The sequence below is a fragment of the Caretta caretta genome, chromosome 15 (genome assembly GCF_965140235.1).
Source record: "Caretta caretta isolate rCarCar2 chromosome 15, rCarCar1.hap1, whole genome shotgun sequence".
NCBI classification, from domain to species: Eukaryota; Metazoa; Chordata; order Testudines; family Cheloniidae; genus Caretta; species Caretta caretta.
The window spans coordinates 31,357,702-31,383,312 of NC_134220.1; the positions used below are offsets into that span (position 1 = coordinate 31,357,702).

At 48.9% G+C, this 25,611-nt stretch overlaps 1 protein-coding gene across 2 annotated transcripts in view; it reads left to right on the forward strand.

The window, feature by feature from the left end:
* Window positions 1-25,611, forward strand: part of SEZ6L (seizure related 6 homolog like) — a 157,584-nt gene that overhangs the window by 86,786 nt on the left and 45,187 nt on the right. For both annotated transcript variants that reach the window (XM_048821488.2, XM_048821489.2), the window contains exons 2-3: window positions 9,488-10,225; window positions 12,314-12,447. In XM_048821488.2, coding sequence (XP_048677445.2) covers window positions 9,488-10,225; window positions 12,314-12,447 — 872 coding nt within the window. The remainder of the gene's footprint in view (window positions 1-9,487; window positions 10,226-12,313; window positions 12,448-25,611) is intronic.

The following is a 25,611-nucleotide window of genomic DNA, read 5'->3' on the forward strand; positions in this document are numbered from 1 at the left end:
ATAATATGTGACGCTATGAAATCTGGGAATGCGTCTGAATCCATTCCGGAACCACGTCTGTTCATCTGGCCAAACTGCAGAGCTGGTGTTTTCCTTCCTGAGCTGTCAGCCTGTTATTTACTTGGGACCTTTTCGGGGTTGCTCATGAGTGACTCACCCCACACAAGGGTTGATTTTCCAGTATACCAATAAGGCTTGTTGAGTAGCTCTCCCACGCCACTGCTGTGCAATCAGTCACTCTCCCACCTCGGATGAGAGGAGAGAGAGGAGCTTAAAGTGCTGACGGGGGGAGCTGCTGCCATCCTCACTTAATCAGATTGTTAAATATATGCAGAGGAGACTAGTGCCTCCACTGAGATGATGGGCAGAGAAGAGAGGCCAGGAGCAGTGGAGATTTAACCAGATCCAGAAGAATCCTAAAGAATATCCCACCAAAGTCGGCATGCACAGCAGGATAACTTGTTAGTGAGTGAGAACATGATGTACCAGAACAAGTATTCTATGTCTTTGGATTTAAATACAGCATAAAAGTGCATCCCTCCGACACTACAGACACCCTGTCCTTCAGCAAAAGCCACAGTACAGAAAGCATTGCAAAGTCAAAACAGCAGCATGTTTCTCTGCCCCCCATGCAATGACTTCCAGATGGCAGCACATGGGTCCGAATCTCCCACCCAGCAGAAACAGAAATCCCACGCCAGCTGCCTTGGCCCTCCCCAAATGCCTGCTCAAACAGTTGAGCTCCTCCAGCATGCAACAGATCGGGGCTGCGTCAGGGTCAGGAGAGTTAGAAAGAGCGGCCCTTGCAGCCAATGTGCTGCCTGAAGCCCCCTAGCTCTTACACTGTGTTTGGGGGGGGGGGTGTCTCTCTTGGGAACCTCCACTGATCTCGCCTGCAGCAGTACAGCCTGGGGGCAGAGGAGGAATACAGGCCATGTCTTCACTAAGACAAAAAGGTGGGTTTTACCACATTAGTGAACACACGAGAAAGTCCTCATGAAGACGGGGCAGTCTGCAGTTTTCATGTAGTATCAGGGGCAGCCTTGTCCACACTAGGCATTTACCACAGTGCCATGTTGTAAAAGCCTTGTGTGGATGCACCCTTAGAGCCCTTAATGCTCTTGTGTTTCGATGGCACCTCTCATTGAAATAGGTCACAAATTGCTTTACAAACTTCGCTCACTGATTATCAACAACTCTGTATAGCAAAAACCCCCCAAAAACAGCACTGGGTCCACTAACACAATGCAGAGGGAATCTAGGTCAACAGAAAATCTTTAAGGCAGCTGAAACCTGGCCAAGACACTACAGATAGCTCCCCGGGTCTTTCAAAAGTGCCAGGGGGTCTTTAAGGACCACAAATAGTCATAATTACATGCATGCTCTTCAGTATGAAAACCGAACAAGTCACGAAGAATTACATTTCATTTCCTGTCGTCCGTGATTTTGCTCACTCCAAGCCTTTGGAAACAAAAACAACGATGTTATATTTCAAATCCCTGGTAATAGATGGAAAGAAAAGAAGGTGACACATCTCCAGCAAACACTCCTGCAGTTATCAGCCATCTCGTACCTTTCACAGTAATAGAAACCTAAAACTGCTGAAAAATCAGAACAGGGTTGGCAGCTTTTGATTTAAAGCAACAGATATCGTAAACGTCAATTTCAGCTGCCAGGGTGAAGTCAACAAAAAGACACATTGATCAGTAACAGTCAGAGGGAAAGCAGCCTCCCCCCGCATACTGGAGCAAATCAGGTGTCACTGCAGGGAGTCCTCTGCAGCCCCTCAGTCAGGGTCCCACTCATCATCCAGGAGTGTGTGAGCCCTTCCCAGGCAAGACCTGTTCAGCAGCACCACACAGCCGGTGGGGCTCATCCTTCTTGCAGTCCTGGCTGGGGGGTCTCTGCTTCACTGGGCCTGGACCATAGCCTTCTGTGCACCTTGCACCCCAGCGTCTGGGGCAGAGGACTCCTACCGCCCCACTATCAGTGTTCGGAGCCCTCTGCAACCCCACTGCCAGCGCTGCCCTAAACCCAGACCCAAACCTACCCCCCTCCTTAATTTCCAGCATCTGTAAAAATAAAAATAGTTAAAAATCAAAAATATTCTTAAATAACAATCAATATTAATCATCGAAATTAGAAAAAAATTTAATTCTGCCTGCCCTAAGTTAGAGACCAAGCTAAGACCCCAGTCGTGCAATAACTTGCAGACGTGGTTAACATGACACAGGGTGAACAGGTTTCAGAGTAGCAGCCGTGTTAGTCTGTATCCGTAAAAAGAAAAGGAGGACTTGTGGCACCTTAGAGACTAACACATTTATCTGAGCATGAGCTTTCGTGAGCTACAGCTCACTTCATTGGATGCATGCAGTGGAAAATACAGGGGGGAGATTGTATAAACACAGAGAACATGAAACAATGGGTGTTACCGTACACACTGTAACGAGAGTGATCAGGTAAGGTGAATGCATCCGATGAAGTGAGCTGTAGCTCACGAAAGCTGATGCTCAAATAAATTTGTTAGTCTCTAAGGTGCCACAAGTCCTCCTTTTCTTTTTACAGGTAAGGTGAGCTATTACCAGCAGGAGAGAGAAAAAACCTTTTGTAGTGAACAGTGCAACTGAAGTCCATAGAACTACTCAGAGGCAGGTATTAATGTTCTGCACTAAGTCTTGGCAGCATCAAGGCCTGAGGGTTCGATCCTGCAAGGTGCTGAGTGCTGCCCAAGGGGAGTTGAGGGAGTTTAGCGCTTCAAGAGCCTGTTCAAATGAACATATCTAGGAACACAGAATGCTGCTAACTAGGCATTCAAGTCCAAGTCCACTCGCCCCCAGTTTCCCTAGGAACCTGTCTCTCTCGGGCTGGGAAGCTAAGTGTCTGACATCCCCTGCTGCTCCATCTGTTGATCAGATGGTGTATGGGAAGATTAACTAGCTGAGCACTTGGTCGCTGTGGGCTGGTGTACGTGGCAGGTGGGAGACTGTGTCTGAGGAGGCTGTATATAGAGATCAGGCCCTGGATAAAGACGCGTATCCCCCATTGTATAATTCAGGAGCTGTTGCATTAATTGCTGGATTCACCATCAGCTCTGAAACATATCAGAGTTTTAACTGTTATCTGACATTCCATCAGCTATGAAAGTCATCAGTCTCCATCCCGCTGCCCCGAGTTTTACCCTAGTTGTTCCTATTCCACTGGCTAGATGAGTGTACCCAAGGTGAAACAGCCTCTGCAGACTGTACAAAGTTTCTGCACCACTTAAATCCTATGAGGGTTCAGAGTGGTGTGTGAACCTTGTGCAGAGGTGATTGTCACCCTGGGAGCATAGTTTCACCCCAGCAGTTATGTGGCCATAGGGCAGGTGAGGTCCATTCTCCACAGCCACAGGCTGACCCACCGGAGGGCGCATTTGGATGGATGTTCATAGAATCATAGAATCATAGAATATCAGGGTTGGAAGGGACCCCAGAAGGTCATCTAGTCCAACCCCCTGCTCAAAGCAGGACCAATTCCCAGTTAAATCATCCCAGCCAGGGCTTTGTCAAGCCTGACCTTAAAAACCTCTAAGGAAGGAGATTCTACCACCTCCCTAGGTAACGCATTCCAGTGTTTCACCACCCTCTTAGTGAAAAAGTTTTTCCTAATATCCAATCTAAACCTCCCCCACTGCAACTTGAGACCATTACTCCTCGTTCTGTCATCTGCTACCATTGAGAACAGTCTAGAGCCATCCTCTTTGGAACCCCCTTTCAGGTAGTTGAAAGCAGCTATCAAATCCCCCCTCATTCTTCTCTTCTGCAGACTAAACAATCCCAGCTCCCTCAGCCTCTCCTCATAACTCATGTGTTCCAGTCCCCTAATCATTTTTGTTGCCCTTCGCTGGACTCTCTCCAATTTATCCACATCCTTCTTGAAGTTTGGGGCCCAAAACTGGACACAGTACTCCAGATGAGGCCTCACCAATGTCGAATAGAGGGGAACGATCACATCCCTCGATCTGCTCGCTATGCCCCTACTTATACATCCCAAAATGCCATTGGCCTTCTTGGCAACAAGGGCACACTGCTGACTCATATCCAGCTTCTCGTCCACTGTCACCCCTAGGTCCTTTTCCGCAGAACTGCTGCCTAGCCATTCGGTCCCTAGTCTGTAGCTGTGCATTGGGTTCTTCCGTCCTAAGTGCAGGACCCTGCACTTATCCTTATTGAACCTCATCAGATTTCTTTTGGCCCAATCCTCCAATTTGTCTAGGTCTTTCTGTATCCTATCCCTCCCCTCCAGCGTATCTACCACTCCTCCCAGTTTAGTATCATCCGCAAATTTGCTGAGAGTGCAATCCACACCATCCTCCAGATCATTTATGAAGATATTGAACAAAACCGGCCCCAGGACCGACCCTTGGGGTACTCCACTTGATACCGGCTGCCAACTAGATATGGAGCCATTGATCACCACCCGTTGAGCCCGACAATCTAGCCAGCTTTCTACCCACCTTGTAGTGCATTCATCCAGCCCATACTTCCTTAACTTGCTGACAAGAATACTGTGGGAGACCGTGTCAAAAGCTTTGCTAAAGTCAAGAAACAATACATCCACTGCTTTCCCTTCATCCACAGAACCAGTAATCTCATCATAAAAGGCGATTAGATTAGTCAGGCATGACCTTCCCTTGGTGAATCCATACTGGCTGTTCCTGATCACTTTCCTCTCATGCAAGTGTTGCTGGAGGTTAGCCTGGGGATATGGCGCTGGGTGTGTCTTAGTTTTGCTTATTTCAAATATGGAGTCAGCTGTTTTTAGTGCACCAGCCAAAGACATAAATAATCCCCCGGGCACCATGCAGGGTGAGTATGGATGAGACGTTAAAGCAAACACAGGACAAAACTCCCTACACCTCTTCTTCTCTAATTAATAACTTTGCACCTTCTCCATCATTACCAGCTACACTGCAGAGTCCAGGACTGGCAGATCAGTGTTTTAGCCTGCCCAGTCTTTCACCCATCTGTCCATCACCCCTCCTTCTGCTGCCTGCTGGCCAAGTACCGGACAATGACCAGTAACTAACCAGGCCTTTCTCCTCGGTGTTTAGGGTTTCTGTGGTACAGATTGCTGTATGGAACGAGGCATTGTGTTATAATCACACTCACACAAATATGGGATTCAGGTTGGAGAGCAATAAATGGGTTCTGTTTTGTGAACTTCTCCTCAATGCCCATCTTCTCTTCTCAGCCACAGGGAGAGCCCCCTACAGCGTGGGCTGCACACCCTAGTGCTCCAAAGGCTTGGTCAGCTGGACAGCACTGGCCACCCCCGTGCTTCCCCCTCCGTCCCTGGTTAGAAGTTCCTAGCCTTTCCCTAGGTCCTTTTTACACAGCTATCAAAGTACTGCCGTGCTAAATATTTGGTTTTTTAAAATATGGTGTGAAGGCCAGTTCAGTCTAGGCAAAATCAAATATCAGATCAGCCTGTATCCTCAAGGCCTGCATTCTGTCCCCTCCCCTGAAGAATTTGTATATTAAACACACAAAACTCACATTTCAGCATGTTGCTGCCTTGTGCTGACTCGCACACTTTCCTGTATCCCCAGGGAATGGAGAGGGAACTGATTTTGTCTCAATGTAAGGGCAATCTAGAAGCAAGCTGGTATATTTATTTAAATATCTGTACTCACTTCTGCCCCTTTTCAGTTTAAATTACTTGGGATGCCAGCACAGATGATGAAACGCTCTCTCTGTGGAGTGGTGCTAGGAACTCTGCAGGGATCTCTATACTTGCTTGAAGGTAACACTATCTTCCAAAGTGTAATGGCAAATTAGAGCCATTTTCTCTGATGGGATATGGAGGCAGGAAAGTGCACTGTAAATACAAGTGATTTTCATTGCCACTTGAACATCACTGGAAGCCTGATCTCCTGCTCTGTCTAGATTGTTATAGGATTATCTGCTCGGGTCCCCATCAATGCACTCAGGATATCAGTACTCACTGAACAGGTGAACACTATTGTACATGGTAGATTTCTGGCACTTGTCCTGTAACCTTTGTAACAGGGTGGCCTGCCCTCTAAGGGCCGGAGAGCCTGGGGGTAGCCAACCCTGAGTCCTGAAAGAGGCACACCTGAGAGGGATCAGGTGATCCCCCTATAGAGGGAAGCTGGAAACTGCAATGAGGGGTGAGGAGAAGGGAAAGGCAAGGCCAAGCCAAGCCTACTAGGAGTGAGCAGATTCCAGCAGAGTCCTGGGATTTAGGACAATTAAGACTCAAGCTAGGAAGGGCTAGGAGTAGCCTGCTAAGATAGGAGAGACCCTTAGCAAGCAGGGGAGAGACTGCAGAGTTCTATAGGCAGCAAGACCTGAGATCAGGAAGAGCAACGCTGGCTTCTTGGACTTTAACTTGGGACTTTGAGTTTATTTTTGGTGAATAAACCCAGACCCCAAGGATGGGGTATTTTGACCACTGAAAAAGCAGGTGGAGTCTGTGAAAGGGCGCTCTGGAGGCAGCAGACCCTGTTACAGTGTTTCCCTTAAATTACTGTCCCTGTTCGCTGCATTTCTATATTCCAGCTACACTGCTAATGGGCTGTTTTGATTGCGTTCAGAGCTTGTAACTTCTTATGCCTAGTTCAAAGACTCTCTAGTAGCAAAACTAATGCTAAAACGTCAGAAGCAAGAAGTTCAAAGGCCTTAAAATCATGGATTATTATAAATAATGGTTAAATTCCAGAGAGGTTGTACTCACCTATCCTAATAACCCTGAACTGTGCCTACATTTCAGATTTCACATCAGAGAGTCCCTTTGTTCCTTTTTACTCTGATCCTGGATTATTTCCTGGAAACTCAAGGGCAGGAGATAAAGTTAGATGTAAAAATAACTATTGTGCTTTTATTTTAAGTGCCATTAATCTTAATTTGGATGAAAAGTTCAGGGTAATTTAGGGCTTCAAGCCACTTGCCACAGACAGAGGGCTGTTCTGTGAAATTTCGTTAAATCCCAGGAGCTGCCTGGGCAGATCAGACCACTCAGGAGGTCAAAAGAACCTCTCTCTCCCGCAGTGCATTTGGCCTGGCTGTGCAGTGTTAGGGAAATGTCTTTGTGGGCCCTGAAACAACCAGTTTACCCCCATTCAATTGATCTTACCAGAGTTTCAGAGTCAGCGAAGGCAAATTCAAGCCCTTCTGGGCAAATGCAGCTCAGAAACAATACCGTGTGACTTATCTAGCCAGTACAGCCTGGTGAACAACTGCTCAGCGCTTTGCTAGTGAGTTAGGGTGTGCAAACAACAAATTTTTCCTGTCTGATCTAGAATAATGCAAATGCAAGGAACTACATTTGGATCCGGGATATTCTGTGAGCAGAAATAGACACTGAATGTGTCAGAGAAATTGTTATTCACCCCTGTCTAGTCAAATGGTAATAAAATCCCATACCCCATTGCCTAATTCATCCAGGCTGTTTTCCTCTGACTGACCTCCAGTAGTCGTAGATTGCATGTGTTGATTATAAATTGCATAAAGTGGAATTTCCTTGTATTTGTTTGGAATTTACTGTCCTTTAAATTTCAAGGAGGCATTGGTTGTGATGGATTTGAATATATTTAACCCTTATAAAAAGAAGATCTATATCTGGGCAAAATCTGCCATTACACTATTGAAAGCTTCGGTGGCTCTAATTTACCCCAGATCCTGGGAAGCTGCAGGAACAGGGTGCTGCAAAAGGCACTTCTGTCCCCTCCCCTCAGCTATCACTGTGATACAAGTCCTGTGCTTGGCATGGTGAACTTCAGCGATAACTTTGCATGGCTGATTTCACACCATTTTTCATTCACTTTAATTCTGATTATAAAAATGAACCTGGAAGTAGCTTTACATCCATCCATGCTCACCTCTGTCCATCACGACTCAGTTTAGCCTGATGCAGTATAGTGGGTGAGGAGGTTTTGTGTACTCAAATCCTTGATGCTTTACAAAATCCTGTTTGTGTTCTACAGCAGTGCAGATCTGACTGTGATCTGAGCTTTGTCTGACAGATCCTTTCTTTACTGACGCTCACCTCTGTGTGAAATTGTAAAGAGCCCACTTGAGTTCTATGCACCACTCGTTCCACTGACGGTCAGAAGGGGAAGCAGGACTTCTGTGGACCTAGATGGGCCTCTGGCTGGCTCTTAGCACAGGGGTGGATTTCACCCTTCGAGGATTCATGCTCATAAACCCTGGCTTTTCCAATGATCAGTGATATTGTGGGTGCCGTGCAATCAAACGTGACTGCAGTTGACATGGTGGGAGCTAGAAAGCACAAGAAAAATCTCTGCAAGGAGCTCAGTGACACCATGAGTGAGTCAGTCTGTCGGTATCCTTGAGACCAGTGTCGAAGCTGCACTTTGGTAACTGCTGAGCAGCGTGTAGATACTTGAGGGCCACACAAGGGAGCGCAAGCACTTGCATATCCGATGTGGCTGATGTCTGCAGTTGTGAAGGAGTCAGCCGCATTCCCCAGTTCTAACACTAGAAAAGATCTCATCTGTACTGTGGTTAACCTTAAGTTTGGAGGATTTGGGCTCCAAATGTGCTTGTGAGATAGGAGCGGGGTTTGCATTACATTTCTCAAGTGAAGCGTATTAAGTACCTTCCCGAGCAATCACAGCTTTCGTGGGACGTGGTTTCCTGTTTGATTTTACTTTACCCTCCATTTTATGTAGCTGTTCTGACACAGGCCATTTTACCCTGAGGATTGCAGCAGAATCAGACACAGTGTCTGAAATAGAGATTTATTTATGACCCATCTCCACAGCCAAACTGTGGGGATGTAGCTTTGTCTAATCTTTTCTGTCTTTTCCTTTGCATAACTTTTGCCAGAAGCTAGGAATGGGTGAGAGGGGATGGCTCACCTGTTCTGTTCATTCCCTCTAGGGAACCTGGCACTGACCACTGCGGCCATTGGTCTGGCCCAGTCTGGCTGTTCTGATGTTCTTAGCACAAGAGTGTACTGGTTGCATTGTCTAAATGAAACAGTGGTTTTATGTGATCAGAAGGTAGGAGATCAGCTTGGTTCGGCTTCTGTCTGCCATTGGGCACGCAGTACAGTACATGCATGACAATAGCAAGGAAAAACAGCAGAATCAATCTCTTCCAAGTACACATATTCGCTGTTGCGGATTGTAAAATTGTAGCAGTTCACAGAGATTGAGCTACAGCAATACACTCAGCATGAGCAAAGAACCTTTCGAACCACTGACTTTTAGCGAAATAGACTCAAAGAGAAGCACTGAACTGAGCTGTGAGATGAGGCTCTTCGAGTTTGGCAAAAATCTCAGTGTCAGCCCATCAGTGCAGGGTCCTTATCGCTCTGCCATGATCAGAATGTTTGTGAGAGCGGTGGTGTGCTCAGTCAGCTGCTGTTCTCCCGGGGGTTGATTTAATGCTGTCAGGTACAGTGCCTAATTTCATGCCCAGAATTTTCAATGCATCTCTTTCCCCTCCCTCTCTTGCAGACATTAACTCAGAGGGGAAGAATGCTCCTTCACGTTCCTACCCACTCGGCTCCGATGAACTCCCAAACAACACGACTGGCAAAGAGAAGGGCGAGCCCCCCCACACCACAGCTCACAACCTCGTTCAGTCAGGAGAAGACTTCTTCGATTCTGTGACTGAGAAGATGACTCCGTTGCCTCACAGAGATGTTCTGCAAGAGCCAGCTTCTGCCCCTGAAGCCCACACAAAACAAACTTTCTCCTCCAAGAAGAAGCCACCTTCTCTAAAGCAAGTAAACACAGCAAGGAAGCATCTGAGACCCCAAACTACCCCATCAATGCTTCAGAGAGCTGCCTCTCAGCCAGAGCTGTCAGGGCCCAGGTCCTTCACCTCTGCTGAAGAGCCTCCTGCACTGGGGAATGGGATGACTATGGCTACGGAAGCCAAGCAAGCAGCCCCTGAGCTGCCATTGTGGGGTGGCAGTAAAGGACGCAGTGGCATGACCAGTCAGTCTCCACTGCAGATATCTCCTTTTACGTTATGGCCTTTAATCCGCCAGCCCACTTCCCAAAGCCCCGAGACAGTAAAGCAGCCTGTGGCTGCTGCGGCTGCTGTAGAAGGCGATCCCATCAGCCCCGGCGCTAACAAGACAAGCAGCGCAGAGAACGAGGTGAATGGATCTGCTTCTGAAGAAAGTCAAGAAACAACCACTTCCACCATCATCACCACCACAGTCATCACCACCGAGCACACGCCAGGTAAGCCCCACTCTCTGCACGGCCACAGCCCCCCAAGCCCCGAGCCGCAGGAGAGGCGGGTGGAGTTGCCAGGCCGTGAAGCGAGAGAGGACACACTTCCTGTGTCTGCAAATGCAGCATGCGCTTTTGGAGTTGCCCCTTCGCGTTACTGGTGTCAAAAATCTGCACCAGTCCGTTGGCGTGGCCACTTACAGGAGCAAGCTGCACCTGGCTCTGGTACGAAAGGCAGCCTGGAGTGTAATGCAGGAGAGGGAGAGGGAGCCAGCTAGCAATGCAATGGCCTAGACACAGAGATTGTAACCCAAGGTCAAGTCTTGAAGGTGTCCTTGGGGATCAGGAAGGCTGCTCTAGTGGGACCAGCAGAACTTAGTGAATGTGGAGCAGGAAACTGAGGGTTTAGAATAACCCAGGCTAAAGCCAAGGAGGAAGTCTCTGCTCGCCAGGAAGCGCCTGGCATGTGCCACCTCCATCCGTAGAGCGAACAGCGTTGCTCCATGTCACTGGGGTTAGCGCTCGTCTCTGCTGTGTGAAACGGGCCCAGGAGCCAGAGGCCATGGGCTGCCAGCAGGGACCCACATGGTGATATCAGGGGTAGCCCACAGGGAAATAGGTTTGTTTCTAAAACCAGAGATTTTTCCGTCTGTCATGGGGGGGGGGTCAACTCAGCGCAGGGACAGCGCCACCTCCTGTCACTCTGGGGAATTGCTCAGTAGGTTGACACCCCTGCCAGCAGTTACTCTCTGAATCTGCACCTCATCTCGCTGGAGGAACTGCAGCATCTTCTGTGATCAGCTCTCCGGCCAGGCCCCTACGTACATGGTTTCCCCTTCCGGGGACGTGTATCAAAGTCCCTGCTCACCCGCTGTCTCTGTCAGTCTTCCCGTTCACTGCCGCAGGGGCCGCTCCCTCAGTGGCTGGCAGGGGAACCCAGGCCTGTTCTCTACTCCGGGTTCTGGCTCAGGGCCCTCTAAACAGCAGCCCAGGTGTGGTTCCCTCCTGCACCCTGCTGCCTTTCCCTGAGCCTCTTCCTCACCTCCTGGCCCTCCCCACTCCTCCGGATTTGCCAGACTCACAGCTCCCTCCCAGGGAGGAGCCCTGGGCTACTTGTCTCTATAGCCCCCCAAACGCTTCTCCTTCCTCCTGGGGAGTGACTGCAGACTACCTCCCAGCAGCGCCTCTGCTGCCAACTTCCTGCCTGTCCCCACACAGGTGAGCTTTCCCCAGGGCTTTCCTCCCAGCCTTAATTCTCCCCTTTTCCATCCTAATTGGCTGATTGGGCCCACTTGAGCTCTTGCAGGGCCAGTGTGGGGGTGCACCCATCACACCATCAGCAGGGCTGTTCTGAGGCCCTTCCCCACACTGAACAGTCCCTGGCACTAGTGAGAGTCGTGTTGCGTAGGGGCGGCAGGTGGAGACACTTCATTGCGCACCTGTACCGAACCTTCCTCACACACCTCACTGCTGTTAGGATGTTACTAGCCTGCTGTCCTCCCTCAGGTTCAAGCTACTGCCAGTCAAATAATAACCAAACTTCCAGGTAGGCTATTAGAAAAAGCTTTGCAAGCTAAGGTCTATGGGCCTGATCCAAAGCCCTTCGCTGGGAGTCGTTCCGTTGACCGCCAGTGGCTTTGGACCAGGTGTCTGAATGAGCCATGGTGTGAGGTGCATTTGAAAGGTGCGGGTGCTGTGCTCATTCCAGAAGCGTTTGGATGGTTGGCACGGTCTCTCTGGCAAGAAACACGGCGTCGTGGCCTGCAGTGAACCACCTCAGACAGGGTCACTGTTTGTTCGTATGCAGAAATGAAACAGGAGTGACTGCCGGAATCTGAGTCCAGAATAGACTTTGATACTGTCTCACTCTCTGTTTCCCTGTCGCTGGCAATTCACCTGCAGAAGGGAACCTGCAGGAATGGTCTGGGCTTTTTTGGTCAGAGATCTCTTTTAAAGAAAGAAAAAAGAGGGAAACGAAATTTTTTCTTAGCTCTTTTCCCATCCAAAACCCAAAGTGGGACTGCCCGCAAGGCTTGTTCCTCAGCCAGTGGTAAGCTACCCACACTTCATTATTAATGCATGTGGCTTTGCCTCCAGTTATCTGCAGCGTGAGCTTCTACGACCCAGAAGGCTACATTGACTCGACAGACTATCCCCCACTTCCTGTGCCCAACTTCCTGGAGTGCACCTATAACGTGACAGTCTACACGGGCTACGGAGTTGAGCTCCAGGTAAGAAAACGGTGGCACTTCGGGGCTGCTGTTTCCTCAGTGAGCCAGGACGTGAAGCTGCCATCATGGAATTAAAAAATGTTGTTGTTCTTGTCTTCCCATCTTGTACCCGTAAAACGAGTTTCGCTCTCCTTACCTGTGCAGAGAGCAGCCTGTGACAGAATCTGCTCGGCTGGTTGGCGCTGGACACAGAGCCCCCGAACTGCAGCTCTTCACTGCACACATGGTCACCTAGGGTGAAATTCGTCCCTCCACAGCAGGCCAGCATTAGCTGTATGCACCCCATAGCCCCACTCCAGCACCAGGGATTCCCCACCCGTCCCATAGGGCAGCCGTCTGGCCGCTTTGATCCATGTAGGCTAGGACAAAAGAAACAGTGTCATCTCAAGCATGCGAATCAGTGGCAGGCAAAGAGAGGGGGAGCAGAGGCAGAGATGCACAGGGAGAAATCACCCAGTTCCCCCTGCCTGAGGTAGCAGTGTTGGGTCAGCCTGGGTCTGATACTGGAATCTCAGACTCAATATGTCAGTTCCAAGCTGCAGGAAACTCCCCGCTCTGCAGAAGGGTTTTTCTAGGGTTCTACCCAGCAGCCGCTGCGCTTGTTCTTTGGGGCAGCAAGGAGAGGAACACACACACAGAGCATGGAGGAAGGGCAACACTTGGAACTGAACACGTGCACATTAACACAGATCCTGGCAAGCAGGGGCATAGACGCAGTGCTGAAATCCTGCCCCGGAAGGCAAGGGGCTTGTCAAAGCGAAGGGGCCCGCAGCTCATCCAACACCAGCCAGTCAGCCCCAGATACGGTGTTGCTGTCACTACCACAGCTGCCATCCACGGAGCTCGGAGTATTTAATAAGCCAGAACAAGTGAACAAATACCTTGTCCTCCAGAGCAGCCTGCAGCCAGACTTCTCCATGCACTGCACAGCTACCAGCTCATTTGCCTTCCCACCCTGCTGAGAACCAGCTCTGCCTCATTCCCAATTTACAGATGGGAAAACTGAGGCATGGAGCAGTGAAGTGACTTGCCCAGAGTCACACAGCAAGTCAGTGCCAGAGTCCCAGTGCCTTAACCACTAACCCCAGTCCCGGGTGAGCACACACATCATAATCGTGTGACGGTTTCACACGCCACAGCCTGCAAGTAAATCAAAGCTTTAGCAAAGACGAGGGCACTGTGCAAACCAGTGGCTCAGGGTGCCTGCACTGTCACGTGCCCTGGTGTAAATGAAGCGTGCTCCCGCTGAAGTCAATGGCCCTGACTCGGGACACGTTTACACGGGCTTTGGTTTTGTCAAAGTTTTCCCAGAAAATTTAAACTTTTTGGCAAAAAAATCAAACCCAAATGTTTCCATCCAAAGCCTGATTTGGAATGCTGCTGCAGTGCCTGATGGGAGTCGTAGGTCAGGCACCTCGTGCTCCTGTGCTCATCTACTGGTCAGGATCCTTGGCCAGACTATATCTCCCAAGGATGCACGACAGTTTCCCCTGTTGCTGATCTGCTGCAGTGCATCATGGGAGTCCCATGGCTGTGGTGCATCACAGGAGATAGAGCCTGACCAAGGAGCCCCGCCCATAGGGGAGAACGGGGTGAGGTACCGCCCTGCAGTGTTTCCAAATCAAAATGTTGGGGGTTTGGCCAAATCTTTTTGATTTGGGGGTTTGTTTGTTTTTTCATGAAAAGTCACAATTTTCCCTGAAAAGTAAATACTTTTTGAAAAAAGTTTGGCCTAGTTGAAAAGTCCAAGAAGAATCTTGATAGGCAAATGTCAACTATCCCTAGTTTCTATCGTTCCTGCTTCGGGTAATTTTCACTTACACTGGCCATTCCATGCAGATTGGAGAAAAGAACAGATTCCTTTCATTCTCATGCTCAAATAAATTGGTTAGTCTCTAAGGTGCCACAAGTCCTCCTTTTCTTTTTGCGAATACAGACTAACACGGCTGTTACTCTGAAACCTGACATTCTTACTGTGTCCATCAATTCCCCTTATCCCCCCCCCCCCCCCTCGCTCCCTGCCTTATAGCCCCCAGGCTCACTCACTATGTGCTAGCTGGGAGGGAGGATCAAACCATCAAGAGCACTGGACCTAAGTTTCAAACTCTTGTAAATTATCACCCTTGCATTCCAAAGAAGCTTCCTTGCCCTTAGAAGCAGACTAGAAGAATAAACTCCTGCCTAAGGTGCAAGGTGAACAATATACACAACTCCAGCTGCAACTACACATAATGTTCATCACGAGTTGGCTGGTGTTTACCATTTATTGACCACCAATTCTGGCCAGCTGTATGTGCCACTTCCCTATTTCTCACCTGCCTTATGGTCACATAGATTATTTTGCCTGGTGCAGCTGCTACTACAAATGAGTCTGACATAGCAAAAACTCCAGATTCTTCCTAATCCATGTCACAAATAAACTACAGAAGGGAGCTGGTACAGTTTTATCCCCGGATAGATCAAAGCTTTAAAATACCATCCAATTAACTTTAACACGGGGACTATGGCAAGTAATTTATTTCCCAAACAGACAATCCTGCCTTGGTAGCTAGGAGAAAAATAAAACGCATTCTCTCCAAACTGACTGATTGCTCTTCCTTTGTTCCCCAACTCTTACTGGGATGGGCTGTGAATGGCAGCTCCCATGTGTCAAGAGAACCCAACAGTTCTGCTATTCTTAGGTGCAGAGATGACGCCCTAAAAATCCCCCTATTATGTCTGTGACAAAAATTCAGTACCAGGAAAATGCACTATTTCCAAGTAAGAACATGTGTGCCTCAAAGGGCAACACACGCCAGGGGCCGCACCTTTTGATCATGTGCAGTACTGGAGTGTCTCTGATAGCGGTCACAAGGGGTAATCACATTCACCAGCGTGGCCCTTAATCCTCAGGAGCAGAAGAAATAAACGTGTAGGCCACACTTGACAAGATAGTTATGGTAACTATGTGTAGTATACACCCAAAGGCCCTGATTGGGATCCGGACGCCATGGTGCTGGGCGCTGTACGGGCACAGAAAAGAGACACATCTGCCCTGACGGGTTTGCAGACCATGGAGTCTGCAGACATAGTAGCGTTATTGTGATTTAGCATTAACAGTCACAACCACCCCATTGCGCTGCGTGCTGTACAAACATAGTAAAGGCCAGTGCCTGCCCCAAAGAATGTTGGTCATGTGACAGATGTGTCGGACCCACGGTTTGCACGGCACGTTTCCCTAAACCCAGGCCTACATCCAGCGTGGTGCTTAGGGACTACTCGTGTGGTTTAAGTTAGGCATACACTTAAGTAGCTTGTTGGATTGGGGCCCCTGTCTGGCCAATTATGGAAGTTCCTGCAGGCACAATTAAGGCACTGGAGAAATATATTTAGCCCAGGTGCTCTGATTAGGGGCCATCCCACTGGGATCAGCCGCAGAACAGCGTCACTGACGCTGCATGGACACAGCTCTCCTTGCTTAGCGTGTGCAGCTGAAATGAGCTGTTCCAGGGAAAACGATGCTAATGTTTCCCTGAGTTAGAACCATCCTGGAAGCCTGGCCAGGTAACTGATAAATAAGCCCCATAAGGAGACGAGCAGTCCATACTTGTCCTTGAAACGTGATTAAAACAACATCAGCATAGTCTGTGCACTAGACTAGAGTTCTCCTCGGGACCTTTTTCTTCTTCAGTTTTTCAGTGTTACAATTTGTTTCTTATTAAACTACATCCACTTTTAATCTCTGTAATTAGCAAAGTGCATTCAAAGGAACGGGAGAGCCTGTTCCCATCGTTATGTGTGGCTGGACTGAATGAGAGGGCTGACCTTGTTGCAGCCTGATGGCGCAAAATGAATGCGTGATGGAAAAGGTGTTCATGGAATTAAGTGTAGCACGGTCATTAAGTGGAGCGAGCATCAGGGCAAACACTGAAACGCTGGCATTTTATGCATATTTTAAAAACTTTTCTATAACAATAACTCTGTTTCCTGAATCGAGAAGGTGCTAAAGACAAACTGTTCTGCTGTAAATTTGCCTCCCATTGTAGTCCATCCAGTGACATCATTCCTGACCTTGCTCCATTGTAGGTCAGGGTTTTAAAGGAGCATAAAATTAGCCTCTCCACCTTCAGAACTCCACTTTTCACTTTGCTGATACTTCTGAGGCTCTTAGCCATTACATTACAAAAGCAGATCTTCGTTTGCTGAGCACAGCCTTGCCTGGCTCCGGTCATATATCTGCTCTGCACAGACAGCCTTCATTTCTCACCAAGCTGTGCACAGGACAGGAGTCATGGCTGCATGGCACACAAGTACACCCAGATCTGCTAAGCCACTGCGGGTCTCTGAATGTAAAGCAAATCAGTCACTAGGTTTGAATGCACAAATAAACAAACACTCAGACTATGAGACGCCTTTGATTAACCTCCAAACCAAGGGCTTTTGAGACAGGGCTAATGGGGCTGAAAATATGTCCCAAGTGCTTTCATGGGTAGAGATGCCATCCAAGGGCTAATCATGATTAAAGATGTATAGGAGGAAGCAGGCTGTCAGCTCCATGGTGAGATGTCAGTGTTTGGGCTGTCCCTGGCCCACAGCCCCTCCACTCTCAGGGGAGCACTGTGGTCTAATGATACAAGCACAGGAGATCCTGAACTCTAATCCCAGCTCTCACACCAACTCCCCATAGCCCAGAGTGTGTCACTTCCCTGTTCCATGCCTCAGTTTCCCCATCTGTAAAATGAGGACCATTGTCTATTTAAATGCCTCCCTTGTACTGGTATTTTGAGGATTAATTATCCAGTGTTTTAAAGTGATCAGCAGATGGAAAGTGCCAACTAAGCATCATTTATTATTTGCACAGCCCTTATCAGAAGCTGTTGAGGACGGGGTTGTTTAGCCACACACTAGTCATGGAAGAGAAATAACATGGGATTTTAGGATGGCTTGAATGGCTGATCAAAGCACTCATGATGATTATCTGTACCCATCCCTGAGGGATCCCAGCCTCACACATCTAGTCTGAAGGAGGAGAGCACAGCCCAGCGTGATGGCCCAATGAAAAGATTAATGGCTTTCCTGCTGCTCCCTCTTGTTTTGCCAGCCTGTCATTTAGAATCCCTTCCATCCTCTTTTAATTATTTTACATGTACAGATGCTCCCAGCTTCACCGGCTACAAAGCTAATTACATGAGTCAGGTGCGGAAATAGTGCAATGTCATTTTTCCCCCCACCATGCAGTCACTCGTGCTGGTAATTGCTGGCATTTAAAGTGATTTTGATTGAATTCCTGACTCCTGTAACGGAGAGAAGCAGAAGAGGCCTTGCTGAAAATGATCACAGCGGTGGAGTGGCAGGGGAGAGAGACAGAGAACCCCACCTAGGATATTGGATATTAGGAAACACTGTTTCACTAGGAGGGTGGTGAAACACTGCAATGCGTTACCTAGGGAGGTGGTGGAATCTCTTTCCTTAGAGGTTTTTAAGGTCAGGCTTGACAAAGCCCTGGCTGGGATGATTTAGTTGGGGATTGGTCCTGCTTTGAACAGGGGGTTGGACTAGATGACCTCCAGAGGTCCCTTCCAACCCTGATCTTCTATGATTCTGTAACACCGTAAGGGCTGCATCCGCTAAACCAGGCAGCCCCATTCATGTTAAGCAACTCAGCCGTGGCTCCTGGTTTGGTTTCTAAGTGGCTTTTGTGCTGGTGCTGGGTTCCCTGGGCTGGAGACTGCACAGCCAGAGCGTGGGCAGCAGCCGTACAAACTCCCTCCCCCGGCCTGGAAGGATCGCCGAGCGACAGAAGAGCGGAGCGTACGTCTGCACGGCAGCTGCTAGACGTGGCAGATGCTGTAGTGGGGACACTCCCTGCATTGCGGAAGGGTTTTCTCCGTCGAGGTAGGTGATCCACCTCTCCGAGAGGCAGGAGCTGGATCGGCAGAAGAACTCTTCCATTGATCTAGCTGCATCTACAGCGGGACTTAGGTCAACCTGACGACAGCACTCAGAGCACAGGCGTTTCCATAGCCCTGAGCGAAGTCCCTCGGTTGACCTATGTTTTAGGTGTAGACCAGGCCTTAGTTCCCTGCCCACTGCCAGCTTTGGCAGCCTTCCTGAGCGCGTCCGTGGAGAGACCAGGCACTGCGAGTTGTGGCAGAAGCTTTGTGGCAGGGACACACACGCACACCTCGCCAATGCAGCAGAGCTGTGGTCCATATTTAGGACTGGATTCCTCAGCCGAACCCCTATGGACAGTCCAGAGGATTTAGGGCCTGGTCCAGCCCCGACCAGAGACAATGGTCAGGCCTAGTGGTCAGAGCCAAGAGCCAGAGTCAGGAGTCAGAAACCAAGCCGGGCTGGAGCAGGGCAGGGAACACGGCAGGCAAAGGAGCGATCCTGGGTGCGGGAGTCAGTGCTGGGCAGCCACAGGCCACGTGCGCCGTCCTGGCGATGCCGCTCAGCCACGCTGGTGCTGCGGTTAGCCAGCTGATCCCAGGCCTCGCCGCAGGCCCTCATTTCTGACAGTGGGTCTCAGCGGCATTGGGAACTGTACCTTTAAGTGGTTTAGCGGCCCAGACAGGAAGGCTGGGGGGGGCGGGGTGCTGCCGCAGCCTGTGTTCTGTTCTGCGGAGGCACTTGGGGACTACATCACTGAATAAAGGGGATCTCTTCCCAGCACCTGGGGCCCGGCGGGGTTACTGAACAGCACAGCCCCTGGCCCATCGCACACTGCTGTGTTCTGCGCTCTGGAGCAATGGCCTGGGCAGATCACAGAACAAAACACTGCCCTTTGCCCCTCATTAGCTCTGCTGGAGCGGTAGCATTGACAGGGGAGTGTCCAGTTCAGAAACACACAGGAAAAGATCTCCCTGGTTAAGCCTTTTAATGGCACCACAGCGGCAGCAGTTGAGAAGGCAGAAAAACTGAAGCTGAATTTAAACAAAAGCCCTTCTCTGTGCTGCCTTTGGATAGAGTATAACTCGTTAAATGGGTTGGCAGAAGGAAAAAAATCCCGAAGAGTAAAGATTCATTACTACATTAATAGCATCTTGTAATATAGATTAAGAGACAAAGAGCAGCGTAAAAGAGAAAAGCTAATTACCATGTCTCTGTGCTGAAGTTAAAAAAAGAGAAAGAAAATGAAAGTCCCTGGCGAGTTCTAATAACTTCTCTCGAGCAATTTGCTCCTGCACGTGCCCCTGAATGGAGAACCCCTCTGCACACCTCAGCCGCTCTGTCATCCTGGCCTTCCTCCATCCTGATCCCATTGATGTCAATGCAAACTTTCCCATTGACTTCCGTGCCCTGTGAATCCGGCCCTTAATGAATTAGAGGGGAAATTCCCCTCTGTGCAGAGAGTCAGCATGAGGGCTAGGTACCACACACGGGACTGAAGCAGGATTTAAGTGGTACCCGGCCTTGCAGAATATAAGTGGCACCTAACTAGGCTTTGTGCTGGTGCTCTGCCCAGGCGTGAATCTCACCTTATTAGACGTTTCAGACCCCAGTTCTCCTACCAAGCCCACTGCAAGCAGCCCAGCACATCAAGCCCTGAGCCATGACATGCTGCAAATTAGCTCCCAGCATTGCAGTGATAAGGACAGAGCAGCTAATTATAATAAAATTACATTTATAAAAAGAAAAGGAGTACTTGTGGCACCTTAGAGACCAACCAATTTATTTGAGCATAAGCTTTCATGAGCTACAGCTCACTTCATCGGATGCATCCGATGAAGTAAGCTGTAGCTCACGAAAGCTTATGCTCAAATAAATTGGTTAGTCTCTAAGGTGCTACAAGTCCTCCTTTTCTTTTTGTGAATACAGACTAACACGGCTGCTACTCTGAAACCTTACATTTCTAAAAAACTCTTGACATTTCTTGGCAAGAAACATCATTTCCTTAAAAAGAAAAGGAGTACTTGTGGCACCTTAGAGACTAACCAATTTATTTGAGCATGAGCTTTCGTGAGCCACAGCTCACTTCATCAGATGTGTACCGTGGAAACTGCAGCAGACTTTATATACACACAGAGAATATGAAACAATACCTCCTCCCACCCCACTGTCCTGCTGGTAATAGCTTATCTAAAGTGATCAACAGGTGGGCCATTTCCAGCACAAATCCAGGTTTTCTCACCCTCCACCCCCCCCACACAAATTCAATTTGTGTGGGGGGGTGGAGGGTGAGAAAACCTGGATTTGTGCTGGAAATGGCCCACCTGTTGATCACTTTAGATAAGCTATTACCAGCAGGACAGTGGGGTGGGAGGAGGTATTGTTTCATATTCTCTGTGTGTATATAAAGTCTGCTGCAGTTTCCACGGTACACATCTGATGAAGTGAGCTGTGGCTCACGAAAGCTCATGCTCAAATAAATTGGTTAGTCTCTAAGGTGCCACAAGTACTCCTTTTCTTTTTGCGAATACAGACTAACACGGCTGTTCCTCTGAAACCTGTCATTTCCTTAAAGAGATTTCAGCTGAAATGTAATGGTGTTTGGGTGTTTTCTAGGGGGGCGAACAAGCCTGTTAGTTTAAGGTTGGAAGGATTCTTCCCGCCACACCCCTCCGCTTCCCCGTCTTAATAGCAGATGTTCCAGGAGCTTAAATTAGTTCACTCTTTGATTTCCCTTTGCAGTTCCTGGCAGGAAGCTGCACATATGGTACCTTTCTCCCTGGCTGATGATCCCTGGCAAAAGGCCACTGTATCAATGTGTTGCTGAAAGTTATCCCAGACACAGAGGGGAGTCCCAAGGACAGGTGCGGTTTACCTATCTCCCAGTGATAAAGGAGAAATCTGCTTCAAGAGAGCAATAAACCCCCCTGGCTCTTTCTTTCACCTTCCCCCCTAAATACCAGTCTGAAATTTCTCCTCTGCAGACAGGCCCTGAAAACTGGGAAAGCAGCCATAAAGCAGAGCAGCTCAATTCTCATGCTGCTCCAATGACTGTTCCTTTAATATTTCCCTTCTTAATTTGTCAACATGACTTTGGGGCTGGCCTTCACCTGACAAACCTGGTTTGGAAACAGAACCATCCTTGAGTCATTTCAACACAATACACAGCAGGAAGACTCTGGATTTTTTCAGTGATTTAGAACAGACACAATGAGCTAAATCCAGACCAGGTGAAAACCCAACAGAAGTCAGTGGCGTTGCATTAACTTATGCAAAGGCTGAGTTTGGCTGTGTTCGTATCAGCTATTCCAATTAATTCACCCCTAATCAACAATGAATTAATGTTTAAATCTGAGCACAGGTCTCTATCTGCCTAGAGGGTTTTTTGTGCTGTGCTTTTCATTGGGGCGTTTGGCACTGGAGACTGGAACAAACAAGGCAATGATGTGTACAAGTTAGGCATGTATTTCTTGCATGCTCATGTGCGCCTGGCTTGTGTAGGAATTGAGCTCTCAGTTCTTGCCTCTCGTCTAGGAAGCCCAAGAAAACGTTAATTGTCCCCTACAACAAGCACACATGCAGGAATCTCCAACCCCCCCCCTTCCCCCCCCCCACACACACACATGCACCAATGCCTGGCACAGAATCCTAATGTTGCTCCCTCCCTTCTGAGAGCCCCCTGGATTCAAGTCTCCTCTCCCACCAATTTCACAATGGTTTCAATGAGGTGCCCCCTGATTTACACTGGGGTCAAGGAGAGGAGCCCTCCAGGGAGCGTGTCAGGGAGCCAGGACCCAACCCATCACAGCCTCAGTAAATCAAAGCCAACCCATTGGCCTGAGTCTGGAAGGGAAGTGGAACCACTGGGGGCCATGCATTCCCTGCAGCTAATGTGACCAGAGGGAGTGCACCAGGGGCCAACAGCACCCCGGGGTGTCTCCAATTGAGACATCACCCAGGCAGGGCTCACTTTGGCCAGATCTGGAGCCTAAACAGAACTCCGCAAAGACCTAGCCAGGGCCCATTTGGTCAGCCATGCCTACTAGGCCTGCAGAAGCAGTTTGGGAAGGAGAGAGCCAATATCACCTCCATATTGTGAGCAGAGGGGACAGGCCCTCATTGCCACGCTGGTCCAGTGGTTAAGGTGATAAGACTTAGGAGACCCAGGTTCAACTCCCTGCTCTGCCTCAGACTTCCTGTATAACCCTGGGCAAGTTACTTAGCCTCTATGCCTCAGTTTCCCCATCTATAAACACAGGCCAGATTGCAAAGTGCTTTCACATCTACAGATGAGAAGTGCTGCAGGGGAGTCAGGGATCCTTCTCCAACTAAGCAGCTTTGCCTCCCGCTGGCTGGCTAGGACTTGACCTCAAGTAGCTGGTGCTCCCAACGCTGGCCAGGCACTGGGAGAGCCAGCTTGCCAACGGGGTCTGAAGCGCTGAATGATGCTGAAGGTGACTTGGATAGGGATCACGGCCTCTCTCAGGCCAGTACAGTTGCTTTTGTTGTTCTGTTTCCAGGCTGAAAAAGTGAGCCACCAATTTGTTTTTCTTTGAAAAATTAGAGCTGAAAGCAGCCCACGGGTCAGTGGTGGTGATCTGGAATTGCTGGCATTATCCGTCTTGCAGATGAGTTCAGCTGTTCTTACCCCAGTTATAAAGCACCGCCCCTTGCTCATAACTTCCCAGTGATCGTTAAACCTGGATGGAGCTTGTGACTAGTCCTATAAAGTGCAGTATTGCTCAGAACCAGCAGACTAAGGGCATTGTCTCCTCAGCCTTCACAGGGAGCAATGTGGCTGTTGACAGCAGGGCCGGTGTGCAATGCCTGGCTGCAGCGATCAGACTGGTGCCATCGCTGAGGGCAGTGGGCAGCTTGCAGAGCCCTTATAGTAAAGCAAAGTGGCTCTGGCCTTTGTCCCTTCTCTCTAGCATGGGGCTCCTCCGGTGCTAACCCAGGCGGCACCCAAAGGGATGATTTGCAAGGGCACAAAGGGCAGTTTAATGCCTGTTGACGCTCAGTGGGACTGGAGCATCTAACTGCCCTTTGTACTGTTGACCCCTCCCCTTAAAGGACCTTCACTGGCACATCCAAGCCCTGGCTATTAGGAATCCATTTCTCAAGCTACCTGGTCGCAAGAACCATGACCCCAGCTGTGCTTCTTCCTTTAATCGCTCCCTTCCCACCCCCAGCTGGGGTTATTGCACCATTTTCTCCCCTGTGTACAATGTGTGTTGCATGGATATGGACACTCGGACTATACCCACATCCACTGGCATTCAGAGAAGGCAAACGCTGCTCTTTTTTATAGTAGGCCTCTCTTTTCTATGCTGGAGTCCCATCTCACATGGAACACCCTTGGAAGTCAGTGGCCCAAATTCTCCTTGCCTTACTGAAACAGATTAACCTATTGACTGCAAAAGGGCTACTCGCATCAGGAAGACTAGGAGTAAGTTGGCCGTTTTCTGCATATAATTCTTGCCTATTCACTGCTGGTGAAATTCACCCCTGTGCTCAGCACCCAAACTGATCTCCCACTTCTGGTCTGAATGGGGACAGAAGTGGCAGCGAGGCCTTGGTGAATTTCATCATTCCTGGGAGGTAGTTAGGTTCACAGATTCACAGGGGCAGATCCCCCACTGGTGACATTGACTTCACTGGAGCTGTGACAGTCTACACCAGCTGAGGATCCGCCCCATGGATAGAAGACATTGTTATGTCATCTCCTCTGACCACCTGCATAATGCAGGCCAGAGAACCTCACCTGCTGTTGTCTCCATGAAGCCCATCAATTCTCTCTGAGCTAGAGCATAGCCCAAGCTTGACGTTTCAGCTGAGTTCATAACTGTACTCCCAACTTAAAATGCTGGAAGAAAAGCTCCTGTTTCTCCTCATTTAATGTCTGCTGAAAACTTTCTGCCCTTGGCCTTTCTCACAATTGCCTTGCCTACTTCCTCACTTGCTTCCTCTAAAATGGGACCCCTTCTAAACTAAACTCCTGCTCTCCTCACTTTACCCTCCAGTCCCTCCCGCCTCCCAGGGGTTCCAGCGGCACTCGTTCACTCAGCGCACAGCCTTGAAACTTAGGACTTACGCTGGGAGGTTGCTGCTCATGCATCATAATCAGGAAATCTTTACTAACCTGGTACAGCCGAAGAGCCTGGCAGCTACAAACTACACTGGACACAAGCTCTTGGAGAGCCTCTGTACTGCAGACAAGTCTGTTCAGAATGACAATAAGGGAGCAAGGAGAAAAGAGGAACATTGATTTTCTACAGCTCTCGCTTTGCCAGCGTTAGGGCTTCAATGAGGGAACATTGTGAATACAGGAGAGGGGTTGAAAGGCATCTGGAAAATTACATAAAATATGTAAATTTCAGGGTCCCCATCCAGCCATGCTCTTAAGCATATGCTTAATATTAAGCAGGTGAATAATCAAGTTGACTACTCACCTGCTGAAAGGTAAGCACATGCTAAGCACAGGGATCACCTGGATCAGGGCCTCAAGGCATATTTTCCTCCTGTGTTTAAGGGGTCCAGTGAGAAAAAAACAAGGCTCTGTTCTGAGCTTGATTTGCACATATACCGCCTGAGACTGGATCTGTTAACCTTGCTTATGCCAGGACAGCTGTACAGTCTATGCACCAGCTTGCATTGTCACATTACATGAAACCCATCTTTGTTTTTAAAAATTAAACCAAAACTTCTCCTGGCAACCAATAGCTGACAAGGTTTCTTTCTGGTCAGAAATGGTTGTTTTCTCACGCAAGGTCTTCTCCAGCATCTATCAAAGTCAATGGAAAGGTGCCCACGCACGGCAGCAGGAGTTGGTTGGGGCCCTTAGACAACAAAGGCAGATTTTTAATGGCACAAGTGACTGGATCTTTTTCAAAGTCAGTGGGAATTGGTCACCTCACTCTACTGGTGCCTTTGCAAATCTCCCCCCAGGGCAGCAAGGCAGGAAACAGATACTTCTGCTTGGGGCCAAGGAAGCCACGTGGTGAGAGTTTTGGAATGTGTACTGCCCTCTCTCTACTGGCCAAAATATGTATCCATAATACAGTGTACGTCACCATCTGCTCCTATTCAGCAGTTGCTCTTACGGCTAATCAGGCAAAGGGCTGTGTTCTTAAGTCGAATATCTGCAACTCAGATCTGCCCAAAGTGCTGTGTGGACTCACTGGCCTGCTGGTGATTGTTTAGAGGGGAGGTAACAGGTGAAGAAGTGCTTTGCATCCTTCAGGCCCAATCCTGTGGTCCTGAAGAGGGTGAGGATTTGGCACTTTCTTGGAA